Source organism: Scyliorhinus canicula, chromosome 3, assembly GCF_902713615.1.
Source record: "Scyliorhinus canicula chromosome 3, sScyCan1.1, whole genome shotgun sequence".
Lineage (NCBI taxonomy): Eukaryota > Metazoa > Chordata > Chondrichthyes > Carcharhiniformes > Scyliorhinidae > Scyliorhinus > Scyliorhinus canicula.
Window position 1 is genome coordinate 63,154,825 of NC_052148.1, and position 16,866 is coordinate 63,171,690.

A 16,866-nucleotide genomic window follows, 5' to 3' on the forward strand; every position below is an offset into this window, starting at 1 on the left:
CTTGTTGCGTAATGGGTTTTTTTAATGCTCTGTTCGTGGCTGCGAGTGGTTTATTAATGTTTAACATACATGTCATCTGTGGGACAAATAAACAAATCTCCAGCTACGGCTATTTTGCGGGGAGGAGGGGGAGTCGATGGCCATTTCGCTCTTGCGTTGGTTTCTGTCAGAGAAAGCCATCTGCTTTCTCTATTTATGAACTGTCTGGATGTTTGATGTTTAAATATCTCAGCCCCCTTCACCCAGCGATCTCGCACTTTACAAGTTCCAACCTCACCCAATGCTCTCGGTGTAAGTTTCCCATATGGTGAGGGATCAATAGGTCTTGCGGCTGTCACAACACAGTGACTTCCCCACTCTCCCCTCCATCGACACTCCCATAAATATATATATGTTCACTATCAGTCTTCCTGGGTCTCCTATCTCAGGGGCAGCCTATGTATAGAAAATCTATAATGAGGGTCCAACATTAAAGGAGTCCAACTCTCGCGGTGCTCATTTCTACCCTTGCCATAGGCTGTTGTCCACATCGTTTTAAATAAAACCGGGGCGTGGAGGGGGAGAGATTGTTCTTTAGGCTCCTTTTCCAGTATGACTCTTCTTCTACTTTCGACAGACAGTCCTTACTTTATCTGGTGTCAAGTTTGTGCGGAACCATTATCACCTCTGAATAGGGGCAGTTGCACATCCGCTGAATTGACCACACCAAAACAACAACAACAACACAAGAAATAAAACTCCACATTGAATCTGTGCGGATTCCAGGGATACCTGAGGTTTCCTGTCCACTGGGATAGGGGAGGGAGAGAGGTGTGTCCACACTGGAGGTGGGAGCCCGGGTGGCAATGCAACCTCCTCCCCCCTCCCCCCCCCCCCGCCGCAACTCACTGTGTTAGACTGCTGTCTATTCTATTTATCAACAAATTGACGTCTATTTAGCAAATGGGAGCAGAGGTCTGCCTCTGTCAGACCAGGTTACGCAAGCGCCCCAGCGCTTTCGAGCCACTTGTTGCAATTCCAGGGCGATATTTAATGGGTTGGCAGTAAATATGCGTGTGTGATATCTGCCCAGCTGTATGTTTCGATGCATGTTGCATGTTGTGAAAGGAAGGCAGCGAGTCCCCAGCGGGATTGGATCGGGAATATCGAAATCAAAAAGGCAAATCTGGACTGTGCGAAGGGAATGACTCATGTGGATTACGAGCGAGGAAAGTAAAGCATTGCAAGAAACACACACACACACAAAAAGAAATAGATCATGGTTGACAACGCGACTATAGTGGCTAAAGCAACATTGGTGAGGGTGCTTTTTTTAAAAGAATAATTTCTATGTAATATATACATTTTCTCTCTCTCTCTCTCTCTCTCGTTCTCTGGTCTCAGGTCGCCTGGAGGCGTAACTCGGCAGCCCTCCCTCTCTCTGTAAATATTTTAATCAGGTTTGGCGGTGGGGGGAAGCGATTTTTACAGAGATAAAGTGTTGCTAAACAGGAGTCGTGACAGGATCTGCAACTCGTCAAAGAAGGGGAGAGAGACACAGAGAGAGAGAGCAAGAAAATGAAAGGGGAGATTGTTTAATCTGGGAAAAGAACAAGCGATTGGATTTTTAAAAAATAGATAAATACAGATAAAACAGGAGGCAGGACTTCAGAAAAATAAGCACTAAAGCCGATCGACAGATAAAAGACGGGCGATTGTTGGGGTTTGCTCCGTGTGTTGAGTTTTGTTTCTCTCGCGAAGGTAAATTCTACATTCTTAAAAGAAACATTTTTTAAAAAGTCAGCGACGATAAAAACTTGTGATGAAAGATCGCTGGACACAGAGTGAGAAAGTGTGGACACGGTGGGCAGCGAGCTGAATAAATGAATGAATGAATGAAAGAAAGAAAGAGGGGAAAGTGCATGTTTGCCCCCTCAAAAGAATCATTAACCCCCCCAGGCACATGTTAAAAGGAAGTTTTCAGGGGATCCAACTAATCCGACCTTTATCCGGTTTTGTTTTTCGAACCAGGAGGTGGATGGGCTTCGATTAAGTTATAGGAAATGCATTAAATGTAACGTGGAGGGCTGGCTGGGTGGGTAGGAGGGAGGGGGCAGGCTAGCCTTTGACTATTTGGCAAGAATCGCAACAGCTTTTGCTGAGGCTATGTCTGCTGGTTGCAAAAAGATCACCGGGGGAGATCTAGCAGTTTGGTAAGAGTTTTTGTTTTGGGAAAAAAAAGGGAATGATACTTCCTGTAGCCGGGGAGAGCGAAATCCCAATGTAACCCCATTCTGGGATTCGGAGATCGGACCTTCCATTTCCAAACGACGATCTGTATCCTGTAATTCATTAGTGAGACACTGTGGTCTGTAGTTTCTGCAGAGCTCAGTCCTGGAAGTGTGTTTTTTTTTGGGGGGGGGGGGGGGGGGGGGGAGGGAGCAGGTTGCAATATGCTGGAGTCACTGTTTTTGAAGACCATGTTCATTGAGGCGTTAGGATCAGGTAATATTTAATTGAGTTTATTACGAAGAGTATTGGTTTTCGTTGCAGAGTGCGTACCAGCGAATAACAGTCAAACACACTCAATCGTTTACCATCAAATATTTGGGGCTACTTTTGGAACCCCCGCCTTCCACCTCCCCCCCCCCCCCCCCCCCCCCCCCAAAAAAAATAAATGAACTCTTTCTTTGCCAGAAGAAATCACAGCCATAACGATTGGGAATCGATTGTCCGCGAGTTGCGTTCAGAGAATGAATTGGTCTTATTTCGTGTTGGATTGAAGGGAGTGATCTGCCGGCGTTTGCATGCAATCTTTTCCACAACTGAGATTGATATGTAAGAACGTGTGACCCTGGGAGAACGCCACCGGTTTGGGTTTTCTTCAACACAAAAATGGTGCATATTAAAGTTTTATCGAACGCTTGAGGATTTTTGAAAGTGTATTTATGGAATAACTCTTTGAGATTTTAGTTTCCAATCTCAGAGATAAATGCAATCGAGTTCTGCCATTCTGATAAGTTAACTATTCATTAAAGTTCAACTTAGTTTCCTTTCTTTGAGTGTATTGCAGTTTGGGGTTTAAAAAGAAAATTAAAAAAACAGCAGGGGTTGCTGTGAATTGCTTTTAAATACAGGTTGCGGGCGAAGTTTGGTGAAAGTTGTGTGCATGACTTTTGTTTTTGTTTTACTTTGTACCAGCACCAGGGTTTAGGAGCCTCTAATGGACTCAGCCTGATCTCTTCTGGAAGTGCACACTACCAGGCTCCTCAGGGCATGAAGCTGGAAGCGGTGATGGAAAACCTGCAGAGGCAACAGCAGGCCAGGCTGGAGCTGGAGGAGAGGCAGAGGAAAGAGAGGGAGAGAGATGTGATCCGAGCCGGAGGTGACAGCCAGCAGCAGCAACAAGCCATGACCGCAGCCGTCCACCAGCACCTGGCAGCAGCCCAGCAAGCAGCCGCCCTGGCAGCGGTCCGAGCCGCCGCCATGGCCGGATTAGGAGACGCCGGCCTCGGGTCGAGCGGGGCCCACCGGCCGCTGATCGCAGCGCAGCGCCGCCGCCTCCCGTCCGCCCTCTCCGACTCCGAGGAGGAGGAGCTGCGGCGCGATCCGGAGCCCGGGGTGGACATGGGGGGAGAGCTGGCAGAGGAGGGGGACGAAGAGGAGGAGGAGGAGGAAGAGGAGGAGGAGGAGGAAGAAGAGGAGGAAGGGATGGAGGACAGTCAGCTCCACCGCCCTGCCGGGATGCCAGCCCCCGGGCACACTCTCAAAGGGACCCCAGTCCAGCTCTCCAGGTTCGGCCAACATCACTACCACCTCCCCGGCCAATCTCACTCCCCAGCCGGGATCCCCCAGCAGGCGCAGTCCCAGCAGCAGGAATGGACCTATGAGGAGCAGTTCAAACAGGTAGGCGAACCTTTGCCCTCCACTTTGTGCTGTGTTTTGACCTGTGAGTCGCCTCATGCAAGGGGCACGAGTGTCTGTGGGCACCGAGGATCCACCTCAACTGGCAACTTCCTGGAATGTGACTGGCTGTTGGGGTGTGTTTGTATTGGGCCATTGCCGGGATCTATATATGCACCCCAACACCCTCCTTATTCGAGATTATATCGTGTTTTATTGTGGGTGAACTGGCCCTCGAGTAAGCGAATATCTAAGCTCGTGCTTTTTGCTGACAGTATTTTTGATACAAGTCATATCCCAATTTTGGACAATTTAGTTTTAAAGTGGTGTATCTGCAATTGGAAGAGATGGACAAACGTTGACATGTAGATATAACAATTAAAGTGTGTATATTAATTGCACTTGTAGACTGGGAGTGCAGACCAATGACTTTAAACTGCCTGTAGTTTGTGCTGTATCATGTTACTTTATACCAAAGCTAATAGAGGCTAATAGAGTACAGGTAAAATGTCTGTATCATGTACTTGCAACAGGCATTTTCCCTTTATTTCATGTTTCCTTTCACTTGAACCAGCTTATATCATTGAATGTTTGCTATTGAGGACAGTGTCAAAAGAATGTTATGCCCTCCAAAATAAAGCTCATTGTCAAATGCAAACATTTTTCACTGAAAAGTCAAACTAAGTTGCAGTTAATTTTCTGCCTTTGAGTTTCTGTCACCAGAAGTCCATAGTGCACATTGCAAAAAACATTCCCTCTCTTCTGTGCCGCCGTGTTGATCAAGTGGGAGATCTGTGGCAATAAGAACGTGCCACTTCTACCATGATAGTTTCAATGTTATTTGTGGTGACTTCACATTCAATCTTTAACACTTTACCTCCTGCACATTAGAACAGGAATCAACATTTTCATCTTTTGCTACTGCTCAGGGGAGTGGGGATATTGCAGACTTACTGTTAAAACAAACCATTTGATTTATGATGCATAACAGTCAGGTTATCTGAAAGTGATACCCCCAAGTTCAACCTGAGTTTGGTCAAGAAAGGTGAGGGTCACTTCTGACTGAATTGGAAGGAAGTCTGAAGGAAGTGACTCAGATATCCATTGTTATTTCATAACAGTGAAAGTGTGAATTCACCAGACAGTTTGTGTCAATTTGTTGAAGCTTCCTTGATGGCCCAGCAAATTTATTCAGAGCAAGAGGGCTCCAGGTCTTTGCTAAATTTGTTTGTCTCAGCCATTGTGCAGTTTAGTGTGTTACATTCTTTACAGTAACCCTCAGCTAAGAAAGGGATGATTGGCCAGGAATCCAGGAAACTGTTGATGGAATTATACATACGTGGACATTGTATGAGGACAGAATAGGGTGGCTGTCATGCTTTACTCAGCCAAGTGGACTACCAACAGTGTCAATGCTTGCACATGAATATTACAACTTGAATGAGGTGCCAGAGGGTGATGATGTCGGTGGAACTCTTGCACAACAAAGAATCATCATTTACAGAGGAGTAGGGAAGGGATGGCATTATCTTTTAAAAAACACAAATGTATTTTTCTCGATCTTAATCTTGTAGTTTTGAATTTCATTCAGCATTTTAAACAAAATGTTTCATGTTGTGGACAAATCCAAGGTGGTTTAATGTTACATTACATAAAGCCTGTGCCTGGATTACTGCTTGCGGTCTATAAAACATGTTAAAGGAGATTGTATCCTAATATTATGATGGAATCAGTTCAACCAGACCTTCAACTACTTGCAACATTTTCATCCATACAGTACAGCCCAGTAAGCTGGAATATGCTAACCTTTCAGAATGGATGCATGCTGAAGCCCAAATGTGTGCAACCTGAATATATATAAATCACTTTTGTCCGTCGGATTTTATCATTCCCTGACTCCTTTGCATTTCTGCATGTCAGCCTATTTTATACACAAGTATAGCTAGATGCTACCTTTGTTCTTGTTTGTACAACGCAGCTTTACGTAATTCTCAACAGTTTTCTGATGATTCTGCTACTTCCACATAATACATATTACCCAGTAATCGTGATGTAAGTTAGTCACCTGTAAACCAACCGAAGTTCACTGAAAATAGTGGTGTGGTTGAGAAACTTAAATACACGGGCATATATGCCAAATATCAAAGAATGTCTGTGTGCCAAGTAATAACACCCCAATCTATTAGTTGTGATCGCTGAGAAAACAAAGCAGTTCCAGCAGGTCACCAATTGTGGTTCGTCACGTCAGAAGCAAAATGTAGATTTTGGAAAGCTGAAATCAAAAAAAAGAAAAGTAAATGCTAGTAATAATCAGAAGATCAGTGGAGAGAGGAACATAATTAACATTTCAGGTCAATTACTTTTCATCAGAATTTATACTGTAGTCTGTATGTATTAATGAAACAGATGCATTTCAATAACTTTTGAGTGTACTTGTTATCAGTCAATGTTAATGCAGTTAACTTACAAGAGATTTACTGCATTAAGGAGTTAAGTTAAATTAAGAACAATTGGCGTGAATTTTTTATTTGCATTTTGTGACACCAGTCCAGATCAGCTTCAAAGCAAGACTAGATTGGAAGTGAGATGATCTCAAATGAATTTCAAATGAGAAGTGAAAATTTCCTTTGACCAATTCATTCAGTTCGAGGTGCTTTGTAAAAATATGTTATACTTGCAGGAAAGTGTTACCCAATCATATATATAAACGTGATTCATAATAGTATATGTGAAATCCCTGCTATTTTATTCAAATTTGCTTTAATTCATCTTTGCATTCATTTTTGTATATCTCAATTTATAATGTAAAATCGGAATTTTTATGATCTTCAAAAGTACTTCACTTGGATAAGACAAAACAGTAACCCATAATACCATAAATGGATGTTGTGGCAATTATACAAGTTGCCAGTGGCTACATAGAACACACACATGCTTGGGATTGAAGGAGTCAATTGAAAAATTACATACATCTAACAAAAACAGCAGTCTGGCTCTGTGTCTGCTTACTGCACCTTGTGCTCTTAAGCCTTATGCATCAGAAAGTCAAAGCTTTGATTCTCGGTCTGCACCATGATAGGTGAAGCTTAAGTGCAGCAAATGTCTTCAGTGGGCTGTTGGGGGGAAATATCCAGGGTTTCTGTTTCTGATCGCTATCCAGTGACCCATACTGCAAAACAATGATTGGACACCAGATCAAGAAAGGGTTGGAATCGGTTGTAGTAGCCCCCCCAGCCCATAAACAAATTGGGTGCTGAAGCTGTCACAAGTGATCTGTAGAGATGGCAACATGAACAAGGTATCTGAGGATGCTTGAACTATAGCTCAGTGAGAGTCTCGGGCAGCACGGTGGCACAGTGGCTTAGCCCTGTAGCCTCACGGCGCCAAGGTCCCAGGTTCGATCCCAGCTCTGGGTCACTGTCCGTGTGGAGTTTGCACAATCTCCCTGTGTTTGCATGGGTTTTGCCCCCACAACCCAAAGATGTGCAGTAGGCTAGGTGGATTGGCCACGCTAAATTGCCCCTTAATTGAAAAAATGAATTGGGCACACTAAATTTATTTTATAAATAAATAAGTGAGAGTCTCTAGGACAACGGGGGTGAAAAGCCAATAAAATAACATTAGGTAAATAAAAACAATTCCACTTTACCTTGCATGTTTCGGGGCTACGAGGACCAATGATTTAAAGGGGATTGTGATTTTAAAAAATGCGACACAAAGATTTAAATAAATATGCATTTGAATTAATTACGGGTTTCCCATTTCATCTTTTATATTACTAGGCAAATAAAGAATGACGACTAAGGCCGTTAACCATAGCCATCAAAAAATGGTTTCCAGCAGTGTGGAACTACTTTCCCATCTGCTTCTAATTTGCAAAGTACCAGGTATCAATTATAGGCTGAGCTTAATTTGACATGGAAAATGGAAGCACTAACAATCTCTGATCATTAGTATTATTTTGCAATACTTTTCCTCCTGACCTCTCCTTAGTATGCATTGTTCATCAGGCTCATTTGGAATTGCTTAAGATTACATGTGAACTGTTGCTTAAAAGTGAGCATAGCAAGAGGGTAATTGTTAACAGAAGTTTGGCTTTTGCGCACACGTATCTACTCCTTGTATTGGGAACAAGATTTTACATTCAGTGTTGGGTGTTGGGTCTGCAGAGTACAAGATAAGGACTGTTTGTAAATTACACATTATAAGTAATTGACCCAAGGGAAGTAGGAGAAGAAAGTGGATTGATTGTATTGTATTCATTCCCTTTTTATTGGGCAACACAGTTAGTGCTTAGAGATATCAGTACATGTATATATATTATATATATATATTGAACAAAATTACAAGTTCTGGATTGAAGTCAGTCACATTGATGGAGCAAGCCCAGTGTCACGATGTGTTGGCTCGGTGATTTTATTCCCTTACGTTTTGTCCCTCCTTTCTTAAAAGTACTGAAATTCGATGGACCATTCTCCATCGGCTGCAGTTGCATTATGTTACCTTGCCCAAGTGACCATTCTTATTGTGTGAGCCTTAATTGTGCATGTTGGTAAACAAATTGACTGTGTGGGTGTAGAGGATAGAGAGGAGGGGGTGCTGCGCAACCAGAAGAATGTAAGCAGCTCCACATCAAATTTCATCGCATATCCAAATACATCAAATAGTAAGCAAGGTGTCATTTCTGGAAATCATGAAATAAAAGCTGAAAAAGCCAAAAAACTCGCAGCAGGTTATTGGGCTTCTTTGAACAGAACAGACAAGTAGAGGTCCTGTGGCTGATATTTCCTCTTCCTAGCCCGGGGTCGCTGTGGCCCATTATGATTTTCGAACGGATACCCAACTGAGAAAAATGAATTGCAAGGCCTTTCTACTCCAAGCTGAGTCTGTGAGCAATTAAAGTGCACTTGAAGAAGTTGACTGTTTCTGATTCAAACAGGGTAAAATGGCATAGAGATGTTGTGACAAAGGCATTATGTTACATTAATTTTGACAGTGGATGCATCACCCACAGAGCGGCTATTGCTGATATTGTGGCTGCAGTTTAATCACTTCACCATTGGTGGCCATGGTTTCAGTTGTCTGGGCCCTAAACTCGGGAATTAGATCCCAAAGCCTCGCCACCTCTCTTTCCTCCTTTTAAGACATTCCTTAAAACCTACTTCTTTGACAAAGCTTTTGGTCATTTCCCTCATGGCTCCTTCTGTTGCTTGGTGTAATTTTATTATTTTCATCCAACTTTATCAATGCAAATTGCTGTTATTGTAAGAAATAAGGTAAGAAATAAGAGCAGGAGCAGTCGATTCAGTCCCTCGACCCAGCCCTGCCATTCGATAAGATCATGGCTGATTGCATAGTGGCCTCAACAGCACTTTCCGCACCAACCCTCTTAACCCCTGACTCCCTTGTAGATTAAAACTCTGCCTCATTCAGAACTGAATACATTTATTGACCCAACCTCCACTGCTCTCTGAGGTAGAGAATTTCTAAGATTAACAACACCCTGAGAGAGGAAATTTCTCCTGATCTCTGTCTTAAATGAGAGACCCCTTATCCTGAAATTGTGCCCCCCAGTACTTGATTCCTCCATGGTGAGAAACATTTTCTCAGCAACCACTTTGTCAGCCCTCTCAGAATCTTATACAATTAATCGGCCTTTTATCTTGTTATGAATGCTTTGTGCATTCAGATTTTAAAAACCCCAGCTTAAAAATCCCTGAACAGGACCTCTATCTTGATATGGCCTATGTCATTGGTAATCACATGGGTTAAGTCAATTGGACCCTTCCCTTCCTACTCCAAGTTCCTCTCCAACACTGAGAAGACATCTTCCTGCGGGCATCGGCTAGGCGGCACAGCCTTCAGGACTCAATGCTGTAGAGAACAGTATCAATGCCCTGAACTGTACAGTCCCTTACAACCACTATATTCCTTTTACTCCCCAAACTTGAATGGCCACATCCCATGGTGTTGTGGTCAGTTTCCACCTCCTCCTTGCAATCCCAGCTCTCGTCCACACAAGCTGCATAAACTTCATACCTATTGGACAACTGCAAGGGTCGGGGTGCCTCCAGCATTGCCTTCTAGACCCCCATACCTGTCCCTGACCACGGACTAAATCCGATGTGTCTATCTGCAGGGGAATGACTGCCTCCTGGAACAAGGTGTCCAGGTAACCTTCCCCCTCACTGATGCATCACAGTATCCAAAGCTCAGACTCTGGGCAGAAATCCCTCAAGCTGCAGACATTTACTGCAAATGTGGTTACTGTGGATCAAACTAACGTCCACCAGATCCCACATGTTACTGCTGCAGCACATTGCCTGCCTTGCCATGTCTATTTTATTCTGCTTAACTAATTAGAGTTTCACATTTTAATATAATATTTATGATTATTTGTAGTTATAATTCATTGTTTCATTTTTAAGCTACAACTATAATCTCCTCAGCCCTAGTTTATACTACTGTCCCAGTTCAGAGAAACAAAAGTATAAATCTCAACAACATAGTGGTGGCACAGTGGTTAGCACTGCTGCCTCACAGCACCAGGGACCCAGGTTCAATTCTGACTTCATGTGACTGTGTGAAGTTTGCACTTTCTCCCCATGTCAGCAAGGTTTTGCCCCGGGTGTTCTGGTTTCTTCCCACAATCCAAAGGTGTACACGTTAGGTGGATTTGCCGTGCTAAATTGCCCCTTAAGTGTCCAATGGTTCGGTGGGGATAGGGCACGGGATTGGGTCTAGGTAGGGTGCTCTTTCAGAGGGTCGGTGCAGATGCGATGGGCCAAATGGCCTCCTTCTGCACTGTAGGAATTCTATGATTCTATACCTGTTCACCTACTTGCTGCCTCAAGACCACACCTCTCAGGTCTCGCTGTCCCCCATTATCCCACTCAGACTGTTCCTTGTCTTGTTAAAAGCCAGAACAGCACCTCTTCCTTCAACACATGTAGTCTCTCACTCACCAAAATCCCGGCTTAAATGCTGTATTGAAGTTGATTTGGCCTCCATGCTACCTCCTCTGAATGGGATATGCAGCATCTTCAGTGTACACTGGGATGAAGCACTTCAGCAAGGCCCTTGCTATTCATCGCTTCCTGCTGAACTATGGGTATTCTCTCATTGCTTTTGAAAGAGGAGACAGGGACAAAAGTTGGCACAAAACTCAAAATGAAAATAGATAATAAGAATATTGGAATAAATTGGGGTTTGGCACCAACAGTGTGTTGTTTAAATTAAAACTGCTCCCATAACACAGCTACAAATACATATTTGTCCTGAATTTAGTCTCAATCCAATGTTTTCCTAGCTGACCTCGCTTCTTCCATCATCTATAAATATCAGGTCATCCAAAATTCTGCTACCATTATCCTATCCCACACCAAGCCCTATTTATCCATCACAATAATGCTGCTGAGCTGAGAGGCTGCCGTTACTTCTGACCAATTTCAGGGAATTGTAGGGAGCTGATGTCTGTGACTGAAGCTTCTTATTCTCCAGCTGAGTCCAGTGTTACTGACATCCGGTTTTGTGTCTGAGTATCAGGATGCGGATGACCAAATGAAGATTTTCTTTTAAGCCATTTACAAAGCCCTCGCAGCCAGAAAATGGCCATAAATGGTGACTCCTAGGCAACTGTGCATAAATGTGCCCAGTTCCATATCTGTTTAGTGGTGAATCGACCTCGCAGTATCAAAGCGATTCCATTTAATTCTACCAGCAGACTTTGGCATTGCTGCAGAACCAATTTAGAAAGCAGTTGTGCAACATGTTGTAAGAAAGATTGACCCATCTCTGATCAATAAATATAAAAAAGGTATTAAATCTGAGTAATCTACCTCTGTTTTGAATGCTGGTGTAAACATACTTCGGAAGTTACACGCAGATTTAAACAGTTTCATTCCGTTAACGGAGATTTTTAGTGAGATGTTTTTAACATTTTCAAATAGTACTCTCTTTAATTCCAGAAAAGCAGCAGACTTAACCAATCTGTCTTGACTGGGCTATGCTGAGCTTTGTTTTCTTTCAAATCGTACTTGGAGAGTAAACACATGCAACTAGTTCTCTGTGCCCACATAACTAAAACTTACTGTGAAATTGTGGTACCATATTTTTGTGTGTGATTGATTCCGCTGTCAGTCCTGGTTCAGGGATCTGCTGCTATTTGCCCTCCTCTAGCATTTCTCACAGATATCTCTATCTCAGTGTTTTATATCACAGGAGAAAAGAACTAGAAAAGAATAAAATGGAGAGGGTCGGGATGGATGGATGAAACAAAAGCCATGGTTGGACAGCTTATAGGGGGCACCAAAAACATGACTGAGGTGGAGGGTCCAAAGGCTTGTTTATGGAAATGTTGGGATATAGGCAGATAGAACATGGTCAAGATGGGGGTGACAAAAGCCAAAGCTGAGTGCTTTTTTGTTAGCTATAGCAAAAAGTCTGAAAGTGGAGAGAGTTATCAATATTGCTTCACAGTACAGAAGTGGCTGAAGAGATTGCCTCCAATGATGGAATGGAAGATGTGGTGGTAAGGAGAAGCCCAGTGTTAAAGCCAACGGATAATTTCTTTGGCCACATAAGATCGGAGATGATCGCTCAGGTTGGGTGGGGTGTGAGGCCATAATAAAATTTGAATATCAGGGTGAGATTTCAAAGTTAACTTGCTGGGACATGGGTAGCCACTGGAGCTCCGGTAACATTGGAATGAGGGAAGTTGAGGGGATCGTGTGCAGTGCGGCACATGGGATGAGACATTTTGAATGTGTAGAAGCTTGTGTAGGGAACCCAGTTTGGGAACATGAGAAAAGTTGAGTGTTGAGGTAACGAAGGCGTGGACTTTTATTTCAATGGATGGGGTAGTGGTGGTGGCAGGGGGGTAACAGTGAAAATTGCAGTCTTACAAATGGAACACTGTTGGAAAATGAGCGGAACACAAGTTTCCTTGTCTCACGGTCAACCTGATTTGGCAGATGAAGGTAAATGGAGTCAAGAACAGTGATGTTGGTGGCAGTCAAGAACTGGCTCCAGTTTCAGCAATATTAGGTTAGACAAAATGTTTGTGCATTCAGGTCTTGATGGACAGGCAGTTGAAGAATATAGCAGGAGCTTTTGGATGCATGGAGGAGGCATATAGAGATATTCTTGCCAGCTGCAATAAATGATGTTGTCCATAGCTAGTGTATAAACAATGAAGAGAAGAGACCCAAGGATAAACCACTGATCAGATGGTGCTTGTGACATAGAGCGTAATGCCTTCAACTTCAGAGAAAGGAAGTTATTTTGAAAGGCCCTGTAAATATGGTGGGGTCTGCACTGGAGGGAAACCATTTGGGGGCCAACTGCTGGGATTTCTGCATGTAAGTGTTGGGGCCTATATAATATTTAGTGCACCAATGATTTGTAAGCCCCTTTCGATAATAAAAATAATATGTGATCCTCTTTGTGGTAGCAAAGAGAGTCAGTCATCCTTGATTGATCTTCTGTGCACACACAGGGAGGGGGCCACAGATAGAGCAAGTGACATGTTTTCCTAAAGATGACATCCCAAACGATTCCCAAGGATGAAAGATGACGGTCTGGATTCTCCGCCCCGCTGTGCCACATTTCTGTTTCAGCACGCCAGCGGGATGCTCCATTACGCCGGCTGTTCAATGGGATTTCCCATTGTGGGGCAGCACCACGCTGTCGGGAAACCCCTGGGCTACTAGCAAAACGGAGAATACCGCTGGCGGAGAATCCAGCCCAGGATCTTTCACCAAAGGTAGAGGAGTCTAGAACTAGAGGGCATAGGTTTAAGGTGAAAGGGGAGAGATACAGAAGAGGCCAGAGGGGAAATTTCTTCATACAGAGGGTGGTGAGCATTTGGAATGGTCTGCCAGAGGCAGTGGTAGAGGGGGGTACAATCTTTTCTTTTAAAAAGCAGTTACATGGGCAGGGTGGGTCTCGAGGGATATGGGGCAAATGCAGTCATGTGGGACTAGCTTAGTGATAGAAACTGGGTGATATGGAAAAGCTTACTTATTCTAAGTAAAGTGAAGGGTCATCAAGGAAATCAACAATAAGTGTTGGATGGTGACTGGGTGGGGGCGCATGTCACAAACAAACACAATTTTCACCTTGTACCTACAAACTCTGCCTTTTATGGTAGATGATCAGGGTTGGGACTGCTGAATGTTTTTCTTCACACTCAGAGACACTAAAACCAATTGTATTGAGCCCCCTATGACCATCAGAAGCAATTGTACTGGTGCCTCACCAGTCTTTACAGCTTGGTTCTATATCAGACATTTACCACTGATCTGACTTGATTCGTAGCACGGTAGCACAAGTGGCTAGCACTGTGGCTTCACAGCACCAGGGTCACAGGTTCAATTCCCCACTGGGTCACTGTCTGTGCAGAGTCTGCACGTTCTCCCCATGTCTGCGTGGGTTTCCTCCGGGTGCCCCGGTTTCCTCCCATAGTCCAAAGATGTGCAGGTTAGGTGGATTGGCCATGCTAAATTGCCCTTGGTGTCCAAAAGGTTAGGAGGGGTTATTGGGTTACGGGGATAGGGTGGAAGTGAGGGCTTAAGTGGGTCGGTGCAGACTCAATGGGCCGAATGGCCTCCTTCTGCACTGTATGTTCTATGTTGGCAGATTTTGGCTTTGTTTAAATGGCACTGCAGCTCCTTACCCAAAATGGCTGTTGTCAAGCAGCTTTCCGGATTCGAGCTGGCCTCAATAACGAGCTACAGAGGCTGCCGGGCCAGCAGTATAGAAAGTGCGTTGGGTTGGCAGGGATGGTGAAGACAGGGTGGTAATGGGCCCGATTGTTTTTGTGGACCTGGAGTCTTCTGCTCCTCTCCTGCCCAAAGAAAATATAATTTAACACTGATCTTTTTAGGACCTCAGTGACTTCATTACCAGTGAGACTGATCAGAGTGCATTCAACACAGGCCCCATCCTATTCTGGCCAGAAATTAGGAGAGTCCGATATCTCGTTACACGTCTTTGTGTCAAATTTTGTATTAAATTGCTTCTCAAAAATGCCTTGGGATGTTTTATTATGTTAAAGACACTTAATAAGTGCAAGATGTCATTAATTGTTTTTGATATATATCACAGGACTCCAGTTTCAATATTAAAAGGGACCTAACACTTGAAACAGGCGGGTATGTCAGCCACCCAGCGGTAGGCCCCCGTTAAAGTGTCAGTGGGCAGAATGTCAATGTTAATGTAGCGATAAACCCACAAATTCCAGACCATTACTGCCCTATTAAGTGCTGACATCAGCAAGTTATACTTGACCCCAGCCATCAAGGGGACTGTACCCAAGATATTCAAAGGATCTGTGTGGTCAGGAATTTTGTTTGTAAAACAAAGGCCTGAGTTCATAACCGTGCCAACATGATGACATCCTCACTGAGTGTTGATATCTTCAGTTCAACCAATTCCCATGTGCTGAAGCAAAGCTTCTGAGGAACCGAGAATTACAGGGAACAGGAAAAACAGCAATTTGATCTCTATTGACAAAATTTGATGCCAGATATTCCAGGCTGGTGTAAACACCAACACTTCCAGCTGCTGAATGATTGCAGGGGTTGCATTAGAACTTGGTTAGAGTTTTGATTCAGGTTGGGACACATGCACTTTTCGTGTTGTGATGTCCTCAATGGTTAACAATAGCGAGTCGTAAGAGATTAGAAGCAGTAAATGAAAGCACTGAAATGACCTGGGAAATGAATTTGGACAGAATCACTCCACCGTGAGAAGATTCAGACAAGCACTACTTATTGGCAAGAAAATAGGAAATAGGGTTGGGAAATGTTCTGATCCGGCTCGCAGCCAAAAAAATTAGATCTCAAGATGTCTTATTTTTATTACTTTCTGATAAGAGGGCAGTAATAGAAATAACATATGCTTACATAAACATACGAACTTAAGAACTAGAAGCAGGGGAGTAGGCAATTGAGCCCCTTGAGCCTGCTCTGCCATTCAATACGAACATGGTTGATCTCACCACATATGCACATACCTGCCCGCTCCCCATAACCACTCATCTGCTACTAATTAGAAACCTGTTTGGGGGGGGGCTCACGTGATGTGAGCGTAGGAATGGGGTCGCTCATCTGTTAATCCTTTTTTTGTCCTGGTGCACAATGTATAATTGTTTAACCCCGGTATGCATGATCTGTGCTATGTTCCTGGAAGATCCTGGCTAGACTTTGGTGATGGGGAGCAGAGTTAAGGCAAGAAAATCCTTGTTCGATTGGAGTGGTTGGAGGAGGCCAGCGTGGGTCCCAGATCGCAGTGGCCATTTCGCTGATGGGGGGGGGCCTATACCATGGCGATTGAGATGATGATGTGGAGATGCCGGCGTTGGACTGGGGTGGGCACAGTAAGAAGTCTTACAACACCAGATTAAAGTCCAACAGGTTTGTTTCAAACACTAGCTTTCGGAGCACTGCACACCTGAGGTTTGAGATGATGGCTGCCATCATCTAAATATGTGGTGTAATCCTTGCCTTTACAATGAAGGAGTACTTCTTTTTCGGCACCCTTCGCTATAGTGAGGGTGGAGGGTGTAGTGGGGGAAATGGGGGTGGTGGGTGTAGTGGCGGCAGTGGGGGTAGTGGGTCTGGTGGGTGTAGTGGGGGCAGTGGGGTGGTGGATGGAGTGGGGGCAGTGGGGGTGGTAGGTGTAGTGGGGGCAGTGGGGTGGTGGGTGTAGTGGGGGCAGTGGGGGTGGTAGGTGTAGTGGGGTAGTGGGGTGGTGGGGGTGGTGGGTGTAGTGGGTGCAGTGGGGGTGGTGGGTGTATTGGGGGTAGTGGGGGTGGTAGGGGCAGTGGGGGTGGTGGGTGTAGTGGGGGCCGTGGGGGTGGTGGGGGCAGTGGGGGTGGTGGCGGCAGTGGGGTAGTGGGTGTAGTGGGGGCAGTGGGGGCAGTGAGGGTGGTGGGCGCAGTGGGGGTGGTGGGTGTAGTGGGGACAGTGGGGGTAGTGGGTG

The 16,866-nt window shown here is 44.5% G+C and overlaps 1 protein-coding gene across 8 annotated transcripts in view; it reads left to right on the forward strand.

Annotated features, from left to right (window-relative positions):
- The first annotated feature begins 1,026 nt into the window (after positions 1-1,026).
- The window catches only part of LOC119962701 (AT-rich interactive domain-containing protein 3A-like), a 579,681-nt gene continuing 563,841 nt past the window's right edge, over positions 1,027-16,866 (forward strand). For 5 of the 8 annotated variants that reach the window (XM_038790636.1, XM_038790639.1, XM_038790638.1 and 2 more), the window contains exons 1-2: positions 1,027-1,297; positions 3,181-3,885. In XM_038790636.1, coding sequence (XP_038646564.1) covers positions 1,259-1,297; positions 3,181-3,885 — 744 coding nt within the window. In that variant the 5' untranslated portion in view covers positions 1,027-1,258. Of the gene's footprint in view, positions 1,298-1,497; positions 1,741-2,417; positions 2,485-2,815; positions 2,878-3,180; positions 3,886-16,866 lie in introns of those variants that run through there. The other 3 variants (XM_038790641.1, XM_038790642.1, XM_038790640.1) reach the window with 3 other exon arrangements.